This window comes from Oncorhynchus kisutch, linkage group LG14, assembly GCF_002021735.2.
Source record: "Oncorhynchus kisutch isolate 150728-3 linkage group LG14, Okis_V2, whole genome shotgun sequence".
Taxonomy (NCBI): domain Eukaryota; kingdom Metazoa; phylum Chordata; class Actinopteri; order Salmoniformes; family Salmonidae; genus Oncorhynchus; species Oncorhynchus kisutch.
Window position 1 is genome coordinate 66,018,271 of NC_034187.2, and position 13,534 is coordinate 66,031,804.

The window sequence follows — 13,534 nt, forward strand, 5'->3', positions numbered from 1 at the left end:
TGTGTGGATAGCTCTTTCTGACCTACGTGTGTCCTGGGTCTGAGTTTCTCACAGATTCTGCCGTCTTCAGCTGAGTGTTTCTATATCTATATTTTCTTCTGCGCTGGAAGAGGGGAGACATATATTTTCAAAGACCTAGCTGGAGAGAATCTTAAGTAATAGTGTTCTAGCTCCATCTTGTGGTATAGACTGATATTACAACATATTCGCTTTTTAATACGGGTGCATACTGCATGATGAGAGCCTTGTCATAGAGGCTAATGACACAATTATTTAGTTTTTCTTATTTATTATCAGCAACTGGTCAGATACATATAAACAACCTGTAGGAAAAGGACAGAGCTCTGCAACTTTGTTTTAACAAGGTAATCATCAGCATCGCTTTAGCAAAGATCATTAACGTTACATACACATAGGCAGAAACACACATGCACACACACACGCACGCACGCACGCACGCACACACACACTTCGAGAGGTTTTTACTTAACACTGCGCAATAAAAAAAGAAATTAACATATTTATATATAATACATAAATAATGATTAAATAAAAAAAATTATGCAGTCATTTATTTACAACTCATTTAAAAAAAAGTGAACATTCCCTTTGACCAGCTGGCAACAGACTCCTCGAAATGATCAATGATGTGTCTGTCCGTCTGTCTCTACTACCACAATTCAATACCCTCTTTGTTTTCTGGGGGATAGAACGGTTGTAACAGATGCATTTACTTTACATGAGGTTTGTCCATCTATACCATTGAATAAACAGTCTGCACTACCAACTGCTAGTCCGCCATAGCCAATATTATGCTATGAACCTGTTTTCAGACAGAGGACTCCGACTCTTCAGATATGTCACTGCATCATTAGCATGAGAAGCTTGAGCGACATCTAGGACCTTGATGCATCTGTTCCTTGGAATTCCTTGGAGTGTCATTGTGGCTACCTAGGCTACATTCTATCTAGCTTTTGCAATACATAACCCATCATAGAATAGCACCAAGGCAGGGAGAACGAACAAAGCATAAGTGTGTGTGTGAGTGATTATTGTAGACATTGTAGTCACACTCATCTCTCAACCGATGTAACAGCCACACTGAACATGAACAGCGTTGAGAGATCACGTATGATATGTATATAGCAATACGCCTAAGTAGTTTGGATACAAGTAGGCTGTTCTAGTTAGGATTGACGATGTTACACAGCAGTAGATATTAGACCGAGATATAAAGTGGACCCTCTCTCTTCTGATGTAACAGAAGGTAAAGAAGACGTTGTGAACAAACTCAGTCACACCCTTCTGTCTGTCTTAACAACTAAGACCATATTCATTGAAAGTCGCAGTAGGAAGAAGGAATCACATTGCTCTTGCACTGTGAAAATGCACCCTTTCAACAGCGTCATCAAATAGACTTGCTGCTGTGTCTCGATGAACATTCAACAGCTCTTTGAATTCGCTTCTTTATGGTGTGAGCAATATGATTTTTCTGCCATGCGGAATCCGGATTCCCTGCAGTGCACTTTGAGATGTTGAATTAAGATAATAAACTAAATGGAAAAACAATGATTAACCATAATAAGCCTTCAAAAGTCAGAGAAACCAACAGGAGACAAACATAAAGTCAGTCAGTCAGGCAGAGAATGAGACATGTTGAGACCTGGGTTCAAACGGTATTTGTTTTCTTTCCAATACTTTGAGCATTTAATTGAGCCTGGCCTGGAGTGTCAGATGGGTGGGGTTTGCACTTTTGGGACTATTCCAATGGCTCCATTGCGCCAGGCAAGCTCAATTAAGTGCAGTTGAAAACAGATACTACTACAAAGGTAAAGTGGTGCCCACAAAATAAATAATATTTACATGGCATCGTCCGTCCTATCATCATATCACATACAAGAAGCAAAATAAGCAAAATATTCTTAACAAATGTTGGTGAGTTTTTGTTTTTGAAAAAAAGTCTACTTTTTGACATTTCTAGCACAAGACTGTACATCATCTTGTATTGAGAGAGGCAGCTTCCTAGACATAAGTACATATCATGCTGCACTAATATAGTGCAATATTGCGCCTGAAAACAGAAGAGAAAAGGAGAGGCAGAAAGAGATTTCCTACAAAGGTTGACAGCATTTCTGCAAGATTAGGACACTTTCTTCTTGTTTTATTTTTAGGGAAAAGGATCCAGTCCAGAACAAAAATAGAGAGGCAGCAATTTTCTCCAGGAAAAGTTTCAAAAAGCATTGCGTGTTTCTCATTTCATTTTCAACAGAGCACCTGTAGCAAAGGAGGGACTTATGCTTTTGCAGCAAAAATCATTGTGTTTTTTCAGGGCCCTCTCCAACAACCTTTGTTTCAAAAAGCTTTTTATTTGACAGAAAAAGTACTAAATGGCAAATAAGCAAAGGCAGACTTCCTTAAGAAGAAGATAGAGTTTGTGAAGGCTCTTGTGAAACAAATGATACAAAATTAAATAAATCAAAAATATTGAGGGAGGAAAATTCTAGGCTACTAATGAACAAACATGGTTCGATTTCTGTCTGACTTTCATTTTTGTTGTTGTTATTGATAAATCAGTGACATAAATGTAAGTCTTCCCAGAGTTCCAGATATTTTAAGCCACGCCCACTGGTAGCCTGAGAAGAACCGTCAAAGGTGGGTCTCTATGACAACCAATCTGTCTGTTCCCACGACGACAGTCTCCATGACGTCAGTGTAAAATTATTCTGCCACAGGTAGATTAGGAGGTTCACATGTCAGCGTCTCCGTCATAGGCCAGGGTCAGGGGCTTGAGCCGGTTGTTATACATCTGTCTTCTCTGGGGTTTCTTTGGCTTTTTACTAGGAAATAAAAATGGCAGAAAGCATTGTTATTACATGTTTTATATGAAACATTTTGAAGAGGACATTTAGACACCCCTAGCCCTAATATGTAGGCCTAGACATCATAATAATGAAGGACGTATCCATATCATGGCTAAGTTACCCCCACCTGATACATAGAGCTCTCTCTGCTATCTTTTCAAACTGGTCGCCTCATGTAAAGAGCTGCATGCATCACTGTGCTGAAGGCCATGCGTTCAGTAGACGGTCAGTTCTACCATCATGCAAAAGGCAATATTGAAATTGCCAATGACTCTGTTCTTACACTACCACTGTCCTTGAAGGAAAAACAACACATCTGTTGGTTACAGCAGTAGTAAGGAACATTTCAGAAGCACATTTCAGGGCCCCTTGTCCTAGCATTGAAGTGATGGTGCAGTCGATAACGCAGCACTTCATGGAAAATTTCAACAGCTGCTGTAATTCATTTTTATATTGAGACATGTGAGAGAGGTTGAACTCTATAGGAAGCTGATGAGGGGGACAAGCACAGTACAGAAAGCAGCTTTTTTCCCCAGCCCAGAACAGTTCCCACTCAAACAGTTCCCACTCACCTTAATGGAAACTAGGCTATGGCACACAGAGACAGTGTAGACAGTTAGCTATAGGTACATAATGATGACAACACTATGGCATGTCTGGGCAGGCTCTAATATATCACACATCACAACATTGCAAACACAGGGATGAGAGACAATAACAACACAATGATGAATATATATCAAATGTAAATAAGATATGTTGTGGAATGTGTCCATCATAAATGGATCGGGAGGAATGGATGGAACAAATAAAGGCTGGAATGGTGAGGGATCATTGAATAATGGTGATGAGTGATTCTTCTATCTGGAATGGTGAGGGGATCATTGAATAATGGTGATGAGTGATTCTTCTATCTGGAATGGTGAGGGGATCATTGAATAATGGTGATGAGTGATTCTTCTATCTGGAATGGTGAGGGGATCATTGAATAATGGTGATGAGTGATTCTTCTATCTGGAATGGTGAGGGGATCATTGAATAATGGTGATGAGTGATTATTCTATCTGGAATGGTGAGGGGATCATTGAATAATGGTGATGAGTGATTCTTCTATCTGGCCACAAGAGGACAGTATGCTATTAAAAGTGAAAGCTGGTCGTTTTATAGAGTAACTATGAGATCAATGTTCTGCATCTCTGAAATCAGAAATATACGGCATCCATATTATGAAGTCCTTCAACAAATAACGAAGGGACTTCCTAAAATGGATTCTGTACAGAAGTATGTTTAAGTATGGAGGTGCTCTAAAGACTACTCAACAAACTCCAGGAGCACAGAGGAGTCAGAGGTCTAACAGAGGGACCTGAGGGGATGACTTCCTGCTCACCTCCATCAATAGCTCCATGTGATTGGTCGGACAGGCACATGTGACAGCAGATGTGGGAAGGAGAGAAAGACAGAGGGTAGGGGAGTTTGTGTGAACACTGCAGCGAGGGCCGCCATTACGTCAGGACCTCTAAGTTATGAGTGTTTCAATGCCTTGTGGTTGTTGTTGTGGTTGTTGGTGGTGATTTTGTTGTTTATGATGGTTTTGTTGTTGATGCTGGTGTGCTTCTTGTTGATATTGATGTTGTTGATTATATGGTTGTTGCTGACAGTGTTGATTTTGTTCTGGTGGTGGTGGTGGTTGTTGTTGATTTTGTTGATGTTGTTGTTGATATTTATGTTTTTGTTGTTGTAATTTTTGTTGATCTTGACAATGATTCTGATGCGGTTGTTGTTGTTGATATGGATGTTGTTGTTCTAGTTCGTGTGCCTCATTCTGGCAGTCAGGACACGTATAAGCCATGGTATGATCGTTCTGTCCTCTCCAGACCACTGTATCAGTGCACCGGTCAGGGTTCCAGTTACAGAGACGGGTAATACTCTGACTGATGGAGGAGGGGGGGTGAACGGAGGAGGAGGGGGGGGGGGGGGGGGTGCACGGAGGAGGGGGGGGGTGCACAGAGGAGGGGGGGGTGCACGGAGGAGGAGGGGGTGAACGGAGGAGGGGGGTGCACGGAGGAGGAGGGGGCGGTGCACGGAGGAGGAGGAGGGGATGAACGGAGGAGGGCAGTGCACAGAGGAGGGGGGGGTGCACGGAGGAGGAGGGGGTGAACGGAGGAGGGGGGTGCACGGAGGAGGAGGGGGCGGTGCACGGAGGAGGAGGAGGGGATGAACGGAGGAGGGCAGTGCACAGAGGAGGAGGGGGGGTGCACGGAGGAGGGGGGGGGGGTGAACGGATAAGGTGGGGGGATGAACGGGTGAGGTGGGGAGATAGATGGAAAGAGAAAAGCAAAATGGAGAGTACAAGTAATGACATGATTTGAAATGAAAATGAATGGGTAAAAATGAAGCTGATGTGATCGTGAAGTAATATACACTGAGTGCACAAAACATTAAGGACACCTTCCTAATATTGGGTTGCACCCCACACTTTCGCACTCAGGACAGCCTCAATTCATCCGAGGATGCACTCTACAAGGTGTCAAAAGCCTTCCAGAGGGATGCTGGCCCATGTTGACTCCAATACTTCCCACAGTTGTGTCAAATTGATGTGGGGGAGCATTATCGGAACACACGGGAAACTGTTGAGTGTGAAAAACACAGCAGCGCTGCCGTCCTTGACACAAACTGGTGCACTTGGCACCTACTACCATAACCCTTTCAAAGGCACTTAAATCTTTTGTCTTACCCATTCACCCTCTGAATGGCACACCTACACAATCCATGTCTCAATTGTCTCAAGGCTTAAAATCATTATTTAACCTGTCTCCTCCCCTTCACCTACACTGATTGAAGTGGATTTAACAAGTGAGGGATAATACTGTAGCTTTCACCTCGATTCACAAGGTCAGTCTGACATGGAAAGAGCAGATGTCCTTACAACCACCTGAAGCAAGGATATGCATATTCTTGATACCATTTAAAAGGAAGCACTGAAGTTTGTGGAAATGAATGTGGGAGAATGTAACACATTAGATCTGGTAAAAGAGAACACAAAGGAATGTTCTTTTTTTAATCATCTTTGAAATGCAAGAGAAACATCACAATGTACTATTCCAGGTTAGGCATAATTTTGGTGTTGGCCACTAGATGGCATGTGCAAAGTTTTAGACTGATCCAATGAACAATTGCATTTCTGTTCAAAATGCTGTATCAAGTCTGCCCAAATGTGCCTAATTGGTTTATTGATACATTTTCAAGTTCATAACTGTGCACTCTCCTCAAACAATAACATGGTATTCTTTCACTGTAATAGCTACTGTAAATGGGACAGTGCAGTTAGATTAACAAGAATTTAAGCGTTCTGCCCATATCAGATATGTCCTGGGAAATGTTCTTGTTACGTACAACCTCATGCTAAACGCATTAGAGCACGTTAGCTCAACCATCCCGTGAGGTGGGTCACAGATCTCGTAGAGGTTAATGTTTTGTACACTCAGTGTACATACAGGAGATTACATACATACATACGTACGCACGCACGCACGCACGCATGCGCGCACACACACACACACACACACACACACACACACACACACACACACACATACATACATACATACATACATACATACATATGTGATGAAATACAGAATACAGGTGACATTCAGATGACTGATATACACAAACTATCAAACAGGTTAACTTACCAGGCTAGGAAGGTCATGGAGACTATAAAGACGAGTAGAACAAAAGCTCCAGCTGCCACACCGTAGACCCATGTCTTCAGTTTACCATCTGTAGAGAAGGACACACCACACACACACTTAGCACACTGGCAAGTGACCAACGTCAGTGACAGCTCACATTGGACTCTAATGTGAACAGCTTCTCTGCACCTCCATTCCTGTGCAGTAGAGCAGCACACCACATGTTTTCCTGATCATCTGTTGTGTGTAAATTATTATAGGTGGATTGTACCTCCATTTTTCTCTGACTATAAAGATCCACCGCATCATCATCCGTGAGTAGAATTGATGGATATTCTGAGGATGAGAAATTCTCGGCCTAATCCTAAATATGTGGGCAAATGGTCGGTGTGAGACTTCTGTTCATATACCTCTTGACGTCGTTAAGGGATTTGTGCATGTGGCTACCGGGAATGACACCATGCAGAATGGTTACCTTTTTGTAGCTCTACTGCAAATGCTGCTATAATTCCTGAATATATTCACATTTACTTTCTACAAAATATAGGCCGATATTCTAACAAGATTCGCCAATATCACATAATAACAACTAAGACATTTCTTGGATGGTTCCCTACTGTCCCGTAAATTGCTAGAGTAAATCTGTCCGGTCCGTGTACCTGGTCCGAAGGGCTGTAGGAACCAGGTGCGTCCAGCTCGGCCAGGCAGGCTGTTGGAGGGCTGTGTGGGGCTGACCGCCCTGATGGTCTTCACGTCAGCCCTGTTGTCCCCTGCCGTGGGGATCTCTAACACAGGGATCACCGTACACTGGTCCAGCAGGCCGTCTGATGTCATCACCTCCGTGTAGCCCTCATCGCAACCACACACACCCGCCTAGGAGAAGAGGGGAGGAACACACATGTATAAGGGAAATGAACTCGCACATCAAGGGGTTGCTCTTGCAGGCATGTCAGAGACGGTCAATATGAAATCATTTTTGTCAGTTTCATCTCTTTTAGCAGAGCAAATAAAGCTGTCGGAGGCAATGACCTGGTTAAGCATCAAGTTGGATTTGAATAAGTAAGGTTATTTCTTATCAAATATTCTCAGGTGTAACTGAATGAATCATCCCTCAGCTTGAGCTCAGCCTCATATCTGGGCAGTATTAAAATGAACCATCGCACGTTTCAAACCCCTTTGTGATGCTACTGCTGCTTTGAAAGAAGGGGGGGATCAGACAGAAATCCATGCTTTGAGATTTAAAGGGTGGGGTCTGTTTGGGTTGGGGTATGCAGCCAGACCAAAGTTAACCCATGTTCCTTCTCTCTTTCTTTATTCTTCTCTGTCTCCTTCTTTCTCTCATCCCTCTCTCTCTGTTCATTCATCTGCCCAACCCAGAGGTTTCTGGTGCTCTGTTTCTCTCACCCCTCTCTCTCTGTTCATTCATCTGCCCAACCCAGAGGTTTCTGGTGCTCTGTTTCTCTCACCCCTCTCTCTCTGTTCATTCATCTGCCCAACCCAGAGGTTTCTGGTGCTCTGTTTCTCTCACCCCTCTCTCTCTGTTCATTCATCTGCCCAACCCAGAGGTTTCTGGTGCTCTGTTTCTCTCACCCCTCTCTCTCTGTTCATTCATCTGCCCAACCCAGAGGTTTCTGGTGCTCTGTTTCTCTCATCCCGCTCTCTCTGTTCATTCATCTGCCTGCTTGGCGGGGGGCTCCCCTATTCCCCAGCAATCTCCGGAGGATAATCACCCCGGGAAGAAATACCCACAATGCAATCAGTGGCTGTACGGCTGAACACACACACACACACACACACATGGTCGACGGATGAAAGAACAGGGCAGGAAACAGGAGGGCTGATTAGCATAACCAAAGTGGCAGACAAAGAGAGGGGCAGGATGAGGATGCAGCCTTATCACTGGCTTGTTATGCAGCCTGGTTCTACAACATGGCCGAGTCTGTGGCTGACACACACAGCTTACACACACCAAGACCTGCATGTGCATGCACACACACACACACACACAAACACACTGACACACACAAACAGACACACACCGACACACACGTACATCTTCTCGTATACACACACATGCATGCATGCATATATAGACACATGCAAAAACAGGGAATCTGATAGACAGAAAAAATGAAATGGAACAGGATATACAGCATACACAATCACAGAAACACTGTTTCTCTCTCCCAGCCCTGGGAAATCACTTAAAACACAAACATATACTGAACAAAAATACAAATGCAACATGCAACAATTTCAAAGCTTTTACTGAGTTACAGTTCAGGAAATCAGGCAATTGAAATAATTTGTCCCTATGGGTTTTAAATTACAGGACTGGGAATACAGATATGCATCTGTTGGTCACAGATACCTTAAAGAAAAGGTAGGGGTGTGGATCAGAAAACCAGTCAGTATCTGGTGTGACCATTTGCCTCATGCAGCGACACATCTCCTTCACATAGAGTTGATCAGGCTGTTGATGGTGGCCTGTGAAATGTTGTCCCACTTGTCTTCAATGGCTGTGCGAAGTTGCTGGATATTGGCAGGAACTGAAACACGCTGTCGTACAAGTCGATCCAGAGCATCCCAAACATGCTCAATGGTTGACATGGCTAGTGAGTATGCAGGCCATGGATGAACTGGGACATTTTCAGCTTCTAGGAACTGTGTACAGATCCTTGAGACATGGGGCCTGTGCATTATCATGCTGAAACATGAGGTGATGGCGGCAGATGAATGGCACAACACCCCTTGCCTCAGGATCACATCACTGTATCTCTGTGCATTCAAATTACCATCCATAAAATGCAATTGTGTTCATTGTCTGTAGCTTATACCTGCCCATACCATAACCGCACCGCCATGATTAAGAAACCGAACTGCAGTCAGGTCAAGACCCTAGAGAGGACAACAAGCACGCAGATGAGCTTCCCTGAGACGATTTCTGACCGTTTGTGCAGAAATTCTTTGGTTATGCAATCCCACAGTTTCATCAACTGTCCGGGTGGCTGGTCTCAGACCATCCAGCAGGTGAAGAAACCGGATGTGGAGGTCCTGGGCCGGCTTGGATACACGTGGTTGTGAGGCCGTTTGGATGTACTGCCAAATTCTCCAAATTCCAGCTATCTGGCAACAGCTCTGGTGGACATTCCTGCAGTCAGCATGCCAATTGCACACTCCCTCAAAAACTTTTGACATCCGTTGTGTTGTGTGACCAAACTTCACATTTTAGAGTGGCCATTTATTGTCCCCAACACAAATTGCACCTGTGTAATGATCATGTTTGATCAGCTTCTTGATATACCACATCTGTCAGGTGGATGGATTATCATGGCAAAGAAGAAATGCTCACTAACAAGAATGTAATCACATTTGTGCACAACATTTGAGAGAGATAAGCTTTTGTGTGTATGGACATTCTCTGGAATCTTCTTTTTCAACTTATGAAACATTGGACCGACACTACACAAACAGACACATTTGGGCCATATTCAGCTAGACATGTTGTTGTAGCTATCTCACAGCCCCCTCAGCTAGCACTGACTAGAGAACTGAGTCCTGGTTCTAATGTGTTCTGACATGGGTCAGAACACACACACACACACACACACACACACACACACACACACACACACACACTCCTAGTGTACCCATTTAACTGGTCCCCTGGGGTTTTCAGGAAATTGACTATGTTTGTAGTGAACACAAATGCTGGAAGCTCTCAGCCTGAGGAGGGACAGACTACACTTCAAATACCAGGCTGTATATTCCGGGATATTTCTTGCTCACATAAGACTAAGAATTAAATAAATGTAATAAAAAATCATTGAAGTTACATGTTCTATGTTATTTGTACTGGTTCTGGGATTGCCTGTGAGACTTGATAATGTGAGAGGGAGTTTAGTTAAGAGGAAGTATAATTGAAAAAGAAAATAGTCTCGTTGATCATGCGTTGTCATTTTACATATATTTATGTAGTAGGCTCCTGCCACGGCAGATGCAACGATCCCTGTAGCGATACAGTAAGTACAGGGGCATTCATCTGCACGTGTACTAGGAACACCATAACAACAGCATGAGCACACCATCACTAACAGCTGTTTTCTTCTTCACTATTCTTTTTTTACCTCCTCTGTTTTCTCAACTAACCCAGATGGACTGGTGTCATCCCCACAGGGTCTGTCTGACTCTCTCTCTCTCTCTCTTTCTGTTTCCAGACTCACCTCTGTGCAGAAGGAGCGTGGTTTGTTGCAGGCTGGATCACATGATCGGTCTGCCAAGGGCTGGGCTGTCATAGGGCAGCCACCTGTAGGGTAGAGGTCAGAGGGCAAGTGTCAATGTGGAGGGTTTTGGGGCAGCGAGGGGATGGAAGAGAGGGTGGATTCTGTACATTTACTTGCGCTAATGTAAGCAGACAAGCACATACACACACCAGTGGAGGAAGGGTCATAATAATGTCTGGAATGGAGTGAATGAGATGGCATCAAACACATGAAACTATGCATTTGATGTATTTGATACCATTCCACTGATTCCACTCCAGCCGTCTCCACGAGCCCGTCCTTCCCAATTAAGGTGCCACCAACCTCCTGTGACACACACAGCAGCGGACATGTGGCCCCGGTTGTTAGCTTTCACTGCTGTCTTTGTTGCTGCACTTCAGACTGTTGTGCTGCAGACAACTTGAGTCAGAGACACTACACACCTCTTCTCTGTTTTGCACTCTCTCTCCCGCTCTCTCTCTTTCTCGCTCCCTTAGATTCTACATGCCTCTCCTCCCTCCCTCTCTTTATTTCTCTGATTACCCCCCCCCCCCCCTCGCAGTATATTTTGATATTGCAATAATTCAGTAATTAGAGCACTCTGATAGCTAGCTGCTCAGAATTCCTCCCCAAACCCCCTGATGAAAACACACTCCTATTAATTCATGGTTCAGCAGATACACACCTCACATTACGCACCATCCCAGAGAGCAAGCGTACAGATAGACACACTTAGATAAACAGGAAGCAGACGGAGCTCTCTGGGTCTCAGATAAGTTGTGTGTACTGTAGTGAGTTGATGCTTTCACTGCACCATTCATTCTGATACAGTACCTGGGCTTTAATGCTTCAGATACCAAGGACAACAAATCTGTGTCCTAAATGCCACCTCAATTCACACATATTGCACTACTTTTGATGAGAGCTCTATGGATCTTGGGGAAAATAAGTGCACAACAGTATATATGGAATGGGGTGCCATTTAGGACGCAACCTGGGACTCATCCCTTTAAGTGATTTTGCCTTTAGGCAAAAATACAGGGGCTCGCAGCTTTCACACTCAGCTTTAATTTGAACTAACCTGGGGAAAATCAATATATACAATAGAAGGGTACAGAAGAGAAGAGGAGGGACACTGTAGTGGCACTAGACGAACTACACCTAGAGGAGGGATATGGTAGTGTAGTGGAGGGAACTAGACCAACTACACCTAGAGGAGGGATATGGTAATGTAGTGGAGGGAACTAGACCAACTACACCTAGAGGAGGGATATGGTAATGTAGTGGAGGGAACTAGACCAACTACACCTAGAGGAGGGATATGGTAATGTAGTGGAGGGAACTAGACCAACTACACCTAGAGGAGGGATATGGTAATGTAGTGGAGGGAACTAGACCAACTACACCTAGAGGAGGGATATGGTAGTGTAGTGGAGGGAACTAGACCAACTACACCTAGAGGAGGGATATGGTAATGTAGTGGAGGGAACTAGACCAACTACACCTAGAGGAGGGATATGGTAGTGTAGTGGAGGGAACTAGACCAACTACACCTAGAGGAGGGATATGGTAGTGTAGTGGAGGGAACTAGACCAACTATACCTAGAGGAGGGATATGGTAATGTAGTGGAGGGAACTAGACCAACTACACCTAGAGGAGGGATATGGTAGTGTAGTGGAGGGAACTAGACCAACTACACCTAGAGGAGGGATATGGTAATGTAGTGGAGGGAACTAGACCAACTACACCTAGAGGAGGGATATGGTAATGTAGTGGAGGGAACTAGACCAACTACACCTAGAGGAGGGATATGGTAGTGTAGTGGAGGGAACTAGACCAACTACACCTAGAGGAGGGATATGGTAATGTAGTGGAGGGAACTAGACCAACTACACCTAGAGGAGGGATATGGTAATGTAGTGGAGGGAACTAGACCAACTACACCTAGAGGAGGGATATGGTAGTGTAGTGGAGGGAACTAGACCAACTACACCTAGAGGAGGGATATGGTAGTGTAGTGGAGGGAACTAGACCAACTACACCTAGAGGAGGGATATGGTAGTGTAGTGGAGGGAACTAGACCAACTATACCTACAGGAGGGATATGGTAGTGTAGTGGAGGGAACTAGACCAACTACACCTAGAGGAGGGATATGGTAGTGTAGTGGAGGGAACTAGACCAACTACACCTAGAGGAGGGATATGGTAATGTAGTGGAGGGAACTAGACCAACTACACCTAGAGGAGGGATATGGTAATGTAGTGGAGGGAACTAGACCAACTACACCTAGAGGAGGGATATGGTAATGTAGTGGAGGGAACTAGACCAACTACACCTAGAGGAGGGATATGGTAATGTAGTGGAGGGAACTAGACCAACTACACCTAGAGGAGGGATATGGTAGTGTAGTGGAGGGGAGGGAACTAGACCAACTAGACCTAAGGAGGGATATGGTAATGTAGTGGAGGGGAACTAGACCAACTAGACCTAGAGGAGGGATATGGTAGTGTAGTGGAGGGAACTAGACCAACTACACCTAGAGGAGGGATATGGTAGTGTAGTGGAGGGGAGGGAACTAGACCAACTACACCTAGAGGAGGGATATGGTAGTGTAGTGGAGGGAACTAGACCAACTAGACCAAGGTTATACAGAGGAGGGATATGGTAGTGTAGTGGAGGGAACTAGACAAACTAGACCTAGAGGAGGGATATGG

The 13,534-nt window shown here is 44.3% G+C and overlaps 1 protein-coding gene across 1 annotated transcript in view; it reads right to left on the reverse strand.

Annotated features, from left to right (window-relative positions):
* Positions 1–272: 272 nt before the first annotated feature.
* LOC109904414 (thrombospondin type-1 domain-containing protein 7A) overlaps positions 273–13,534 on the reverse strand; it is a 186,675-nt gene continuing 173,413 nt past the window's right edge. Inside the window, exons 25-28 of the mRNA XM_031788785.1 lie at positions 10,780–10,862; positions 7,216–7,429; positions 6,557–6,644; positions 273–2,837 (exon numbers count right to left, since the gene is read on the reverse strand). Coding sequence (XP_031644645.1) covers positions 2,747–2,837; positions 6,557–6,644; positions 7,216–7,429; positions 10,780–10,862 — 476 coding nt within the window. The 3' untranslated portion in view covers positions 273–2,746. The remainder of the gene's footprint in view (positions 2,838–6,556; positions 6,645–7,215; positions 7,430–10,779; positions 10,863–13,534) is intronic.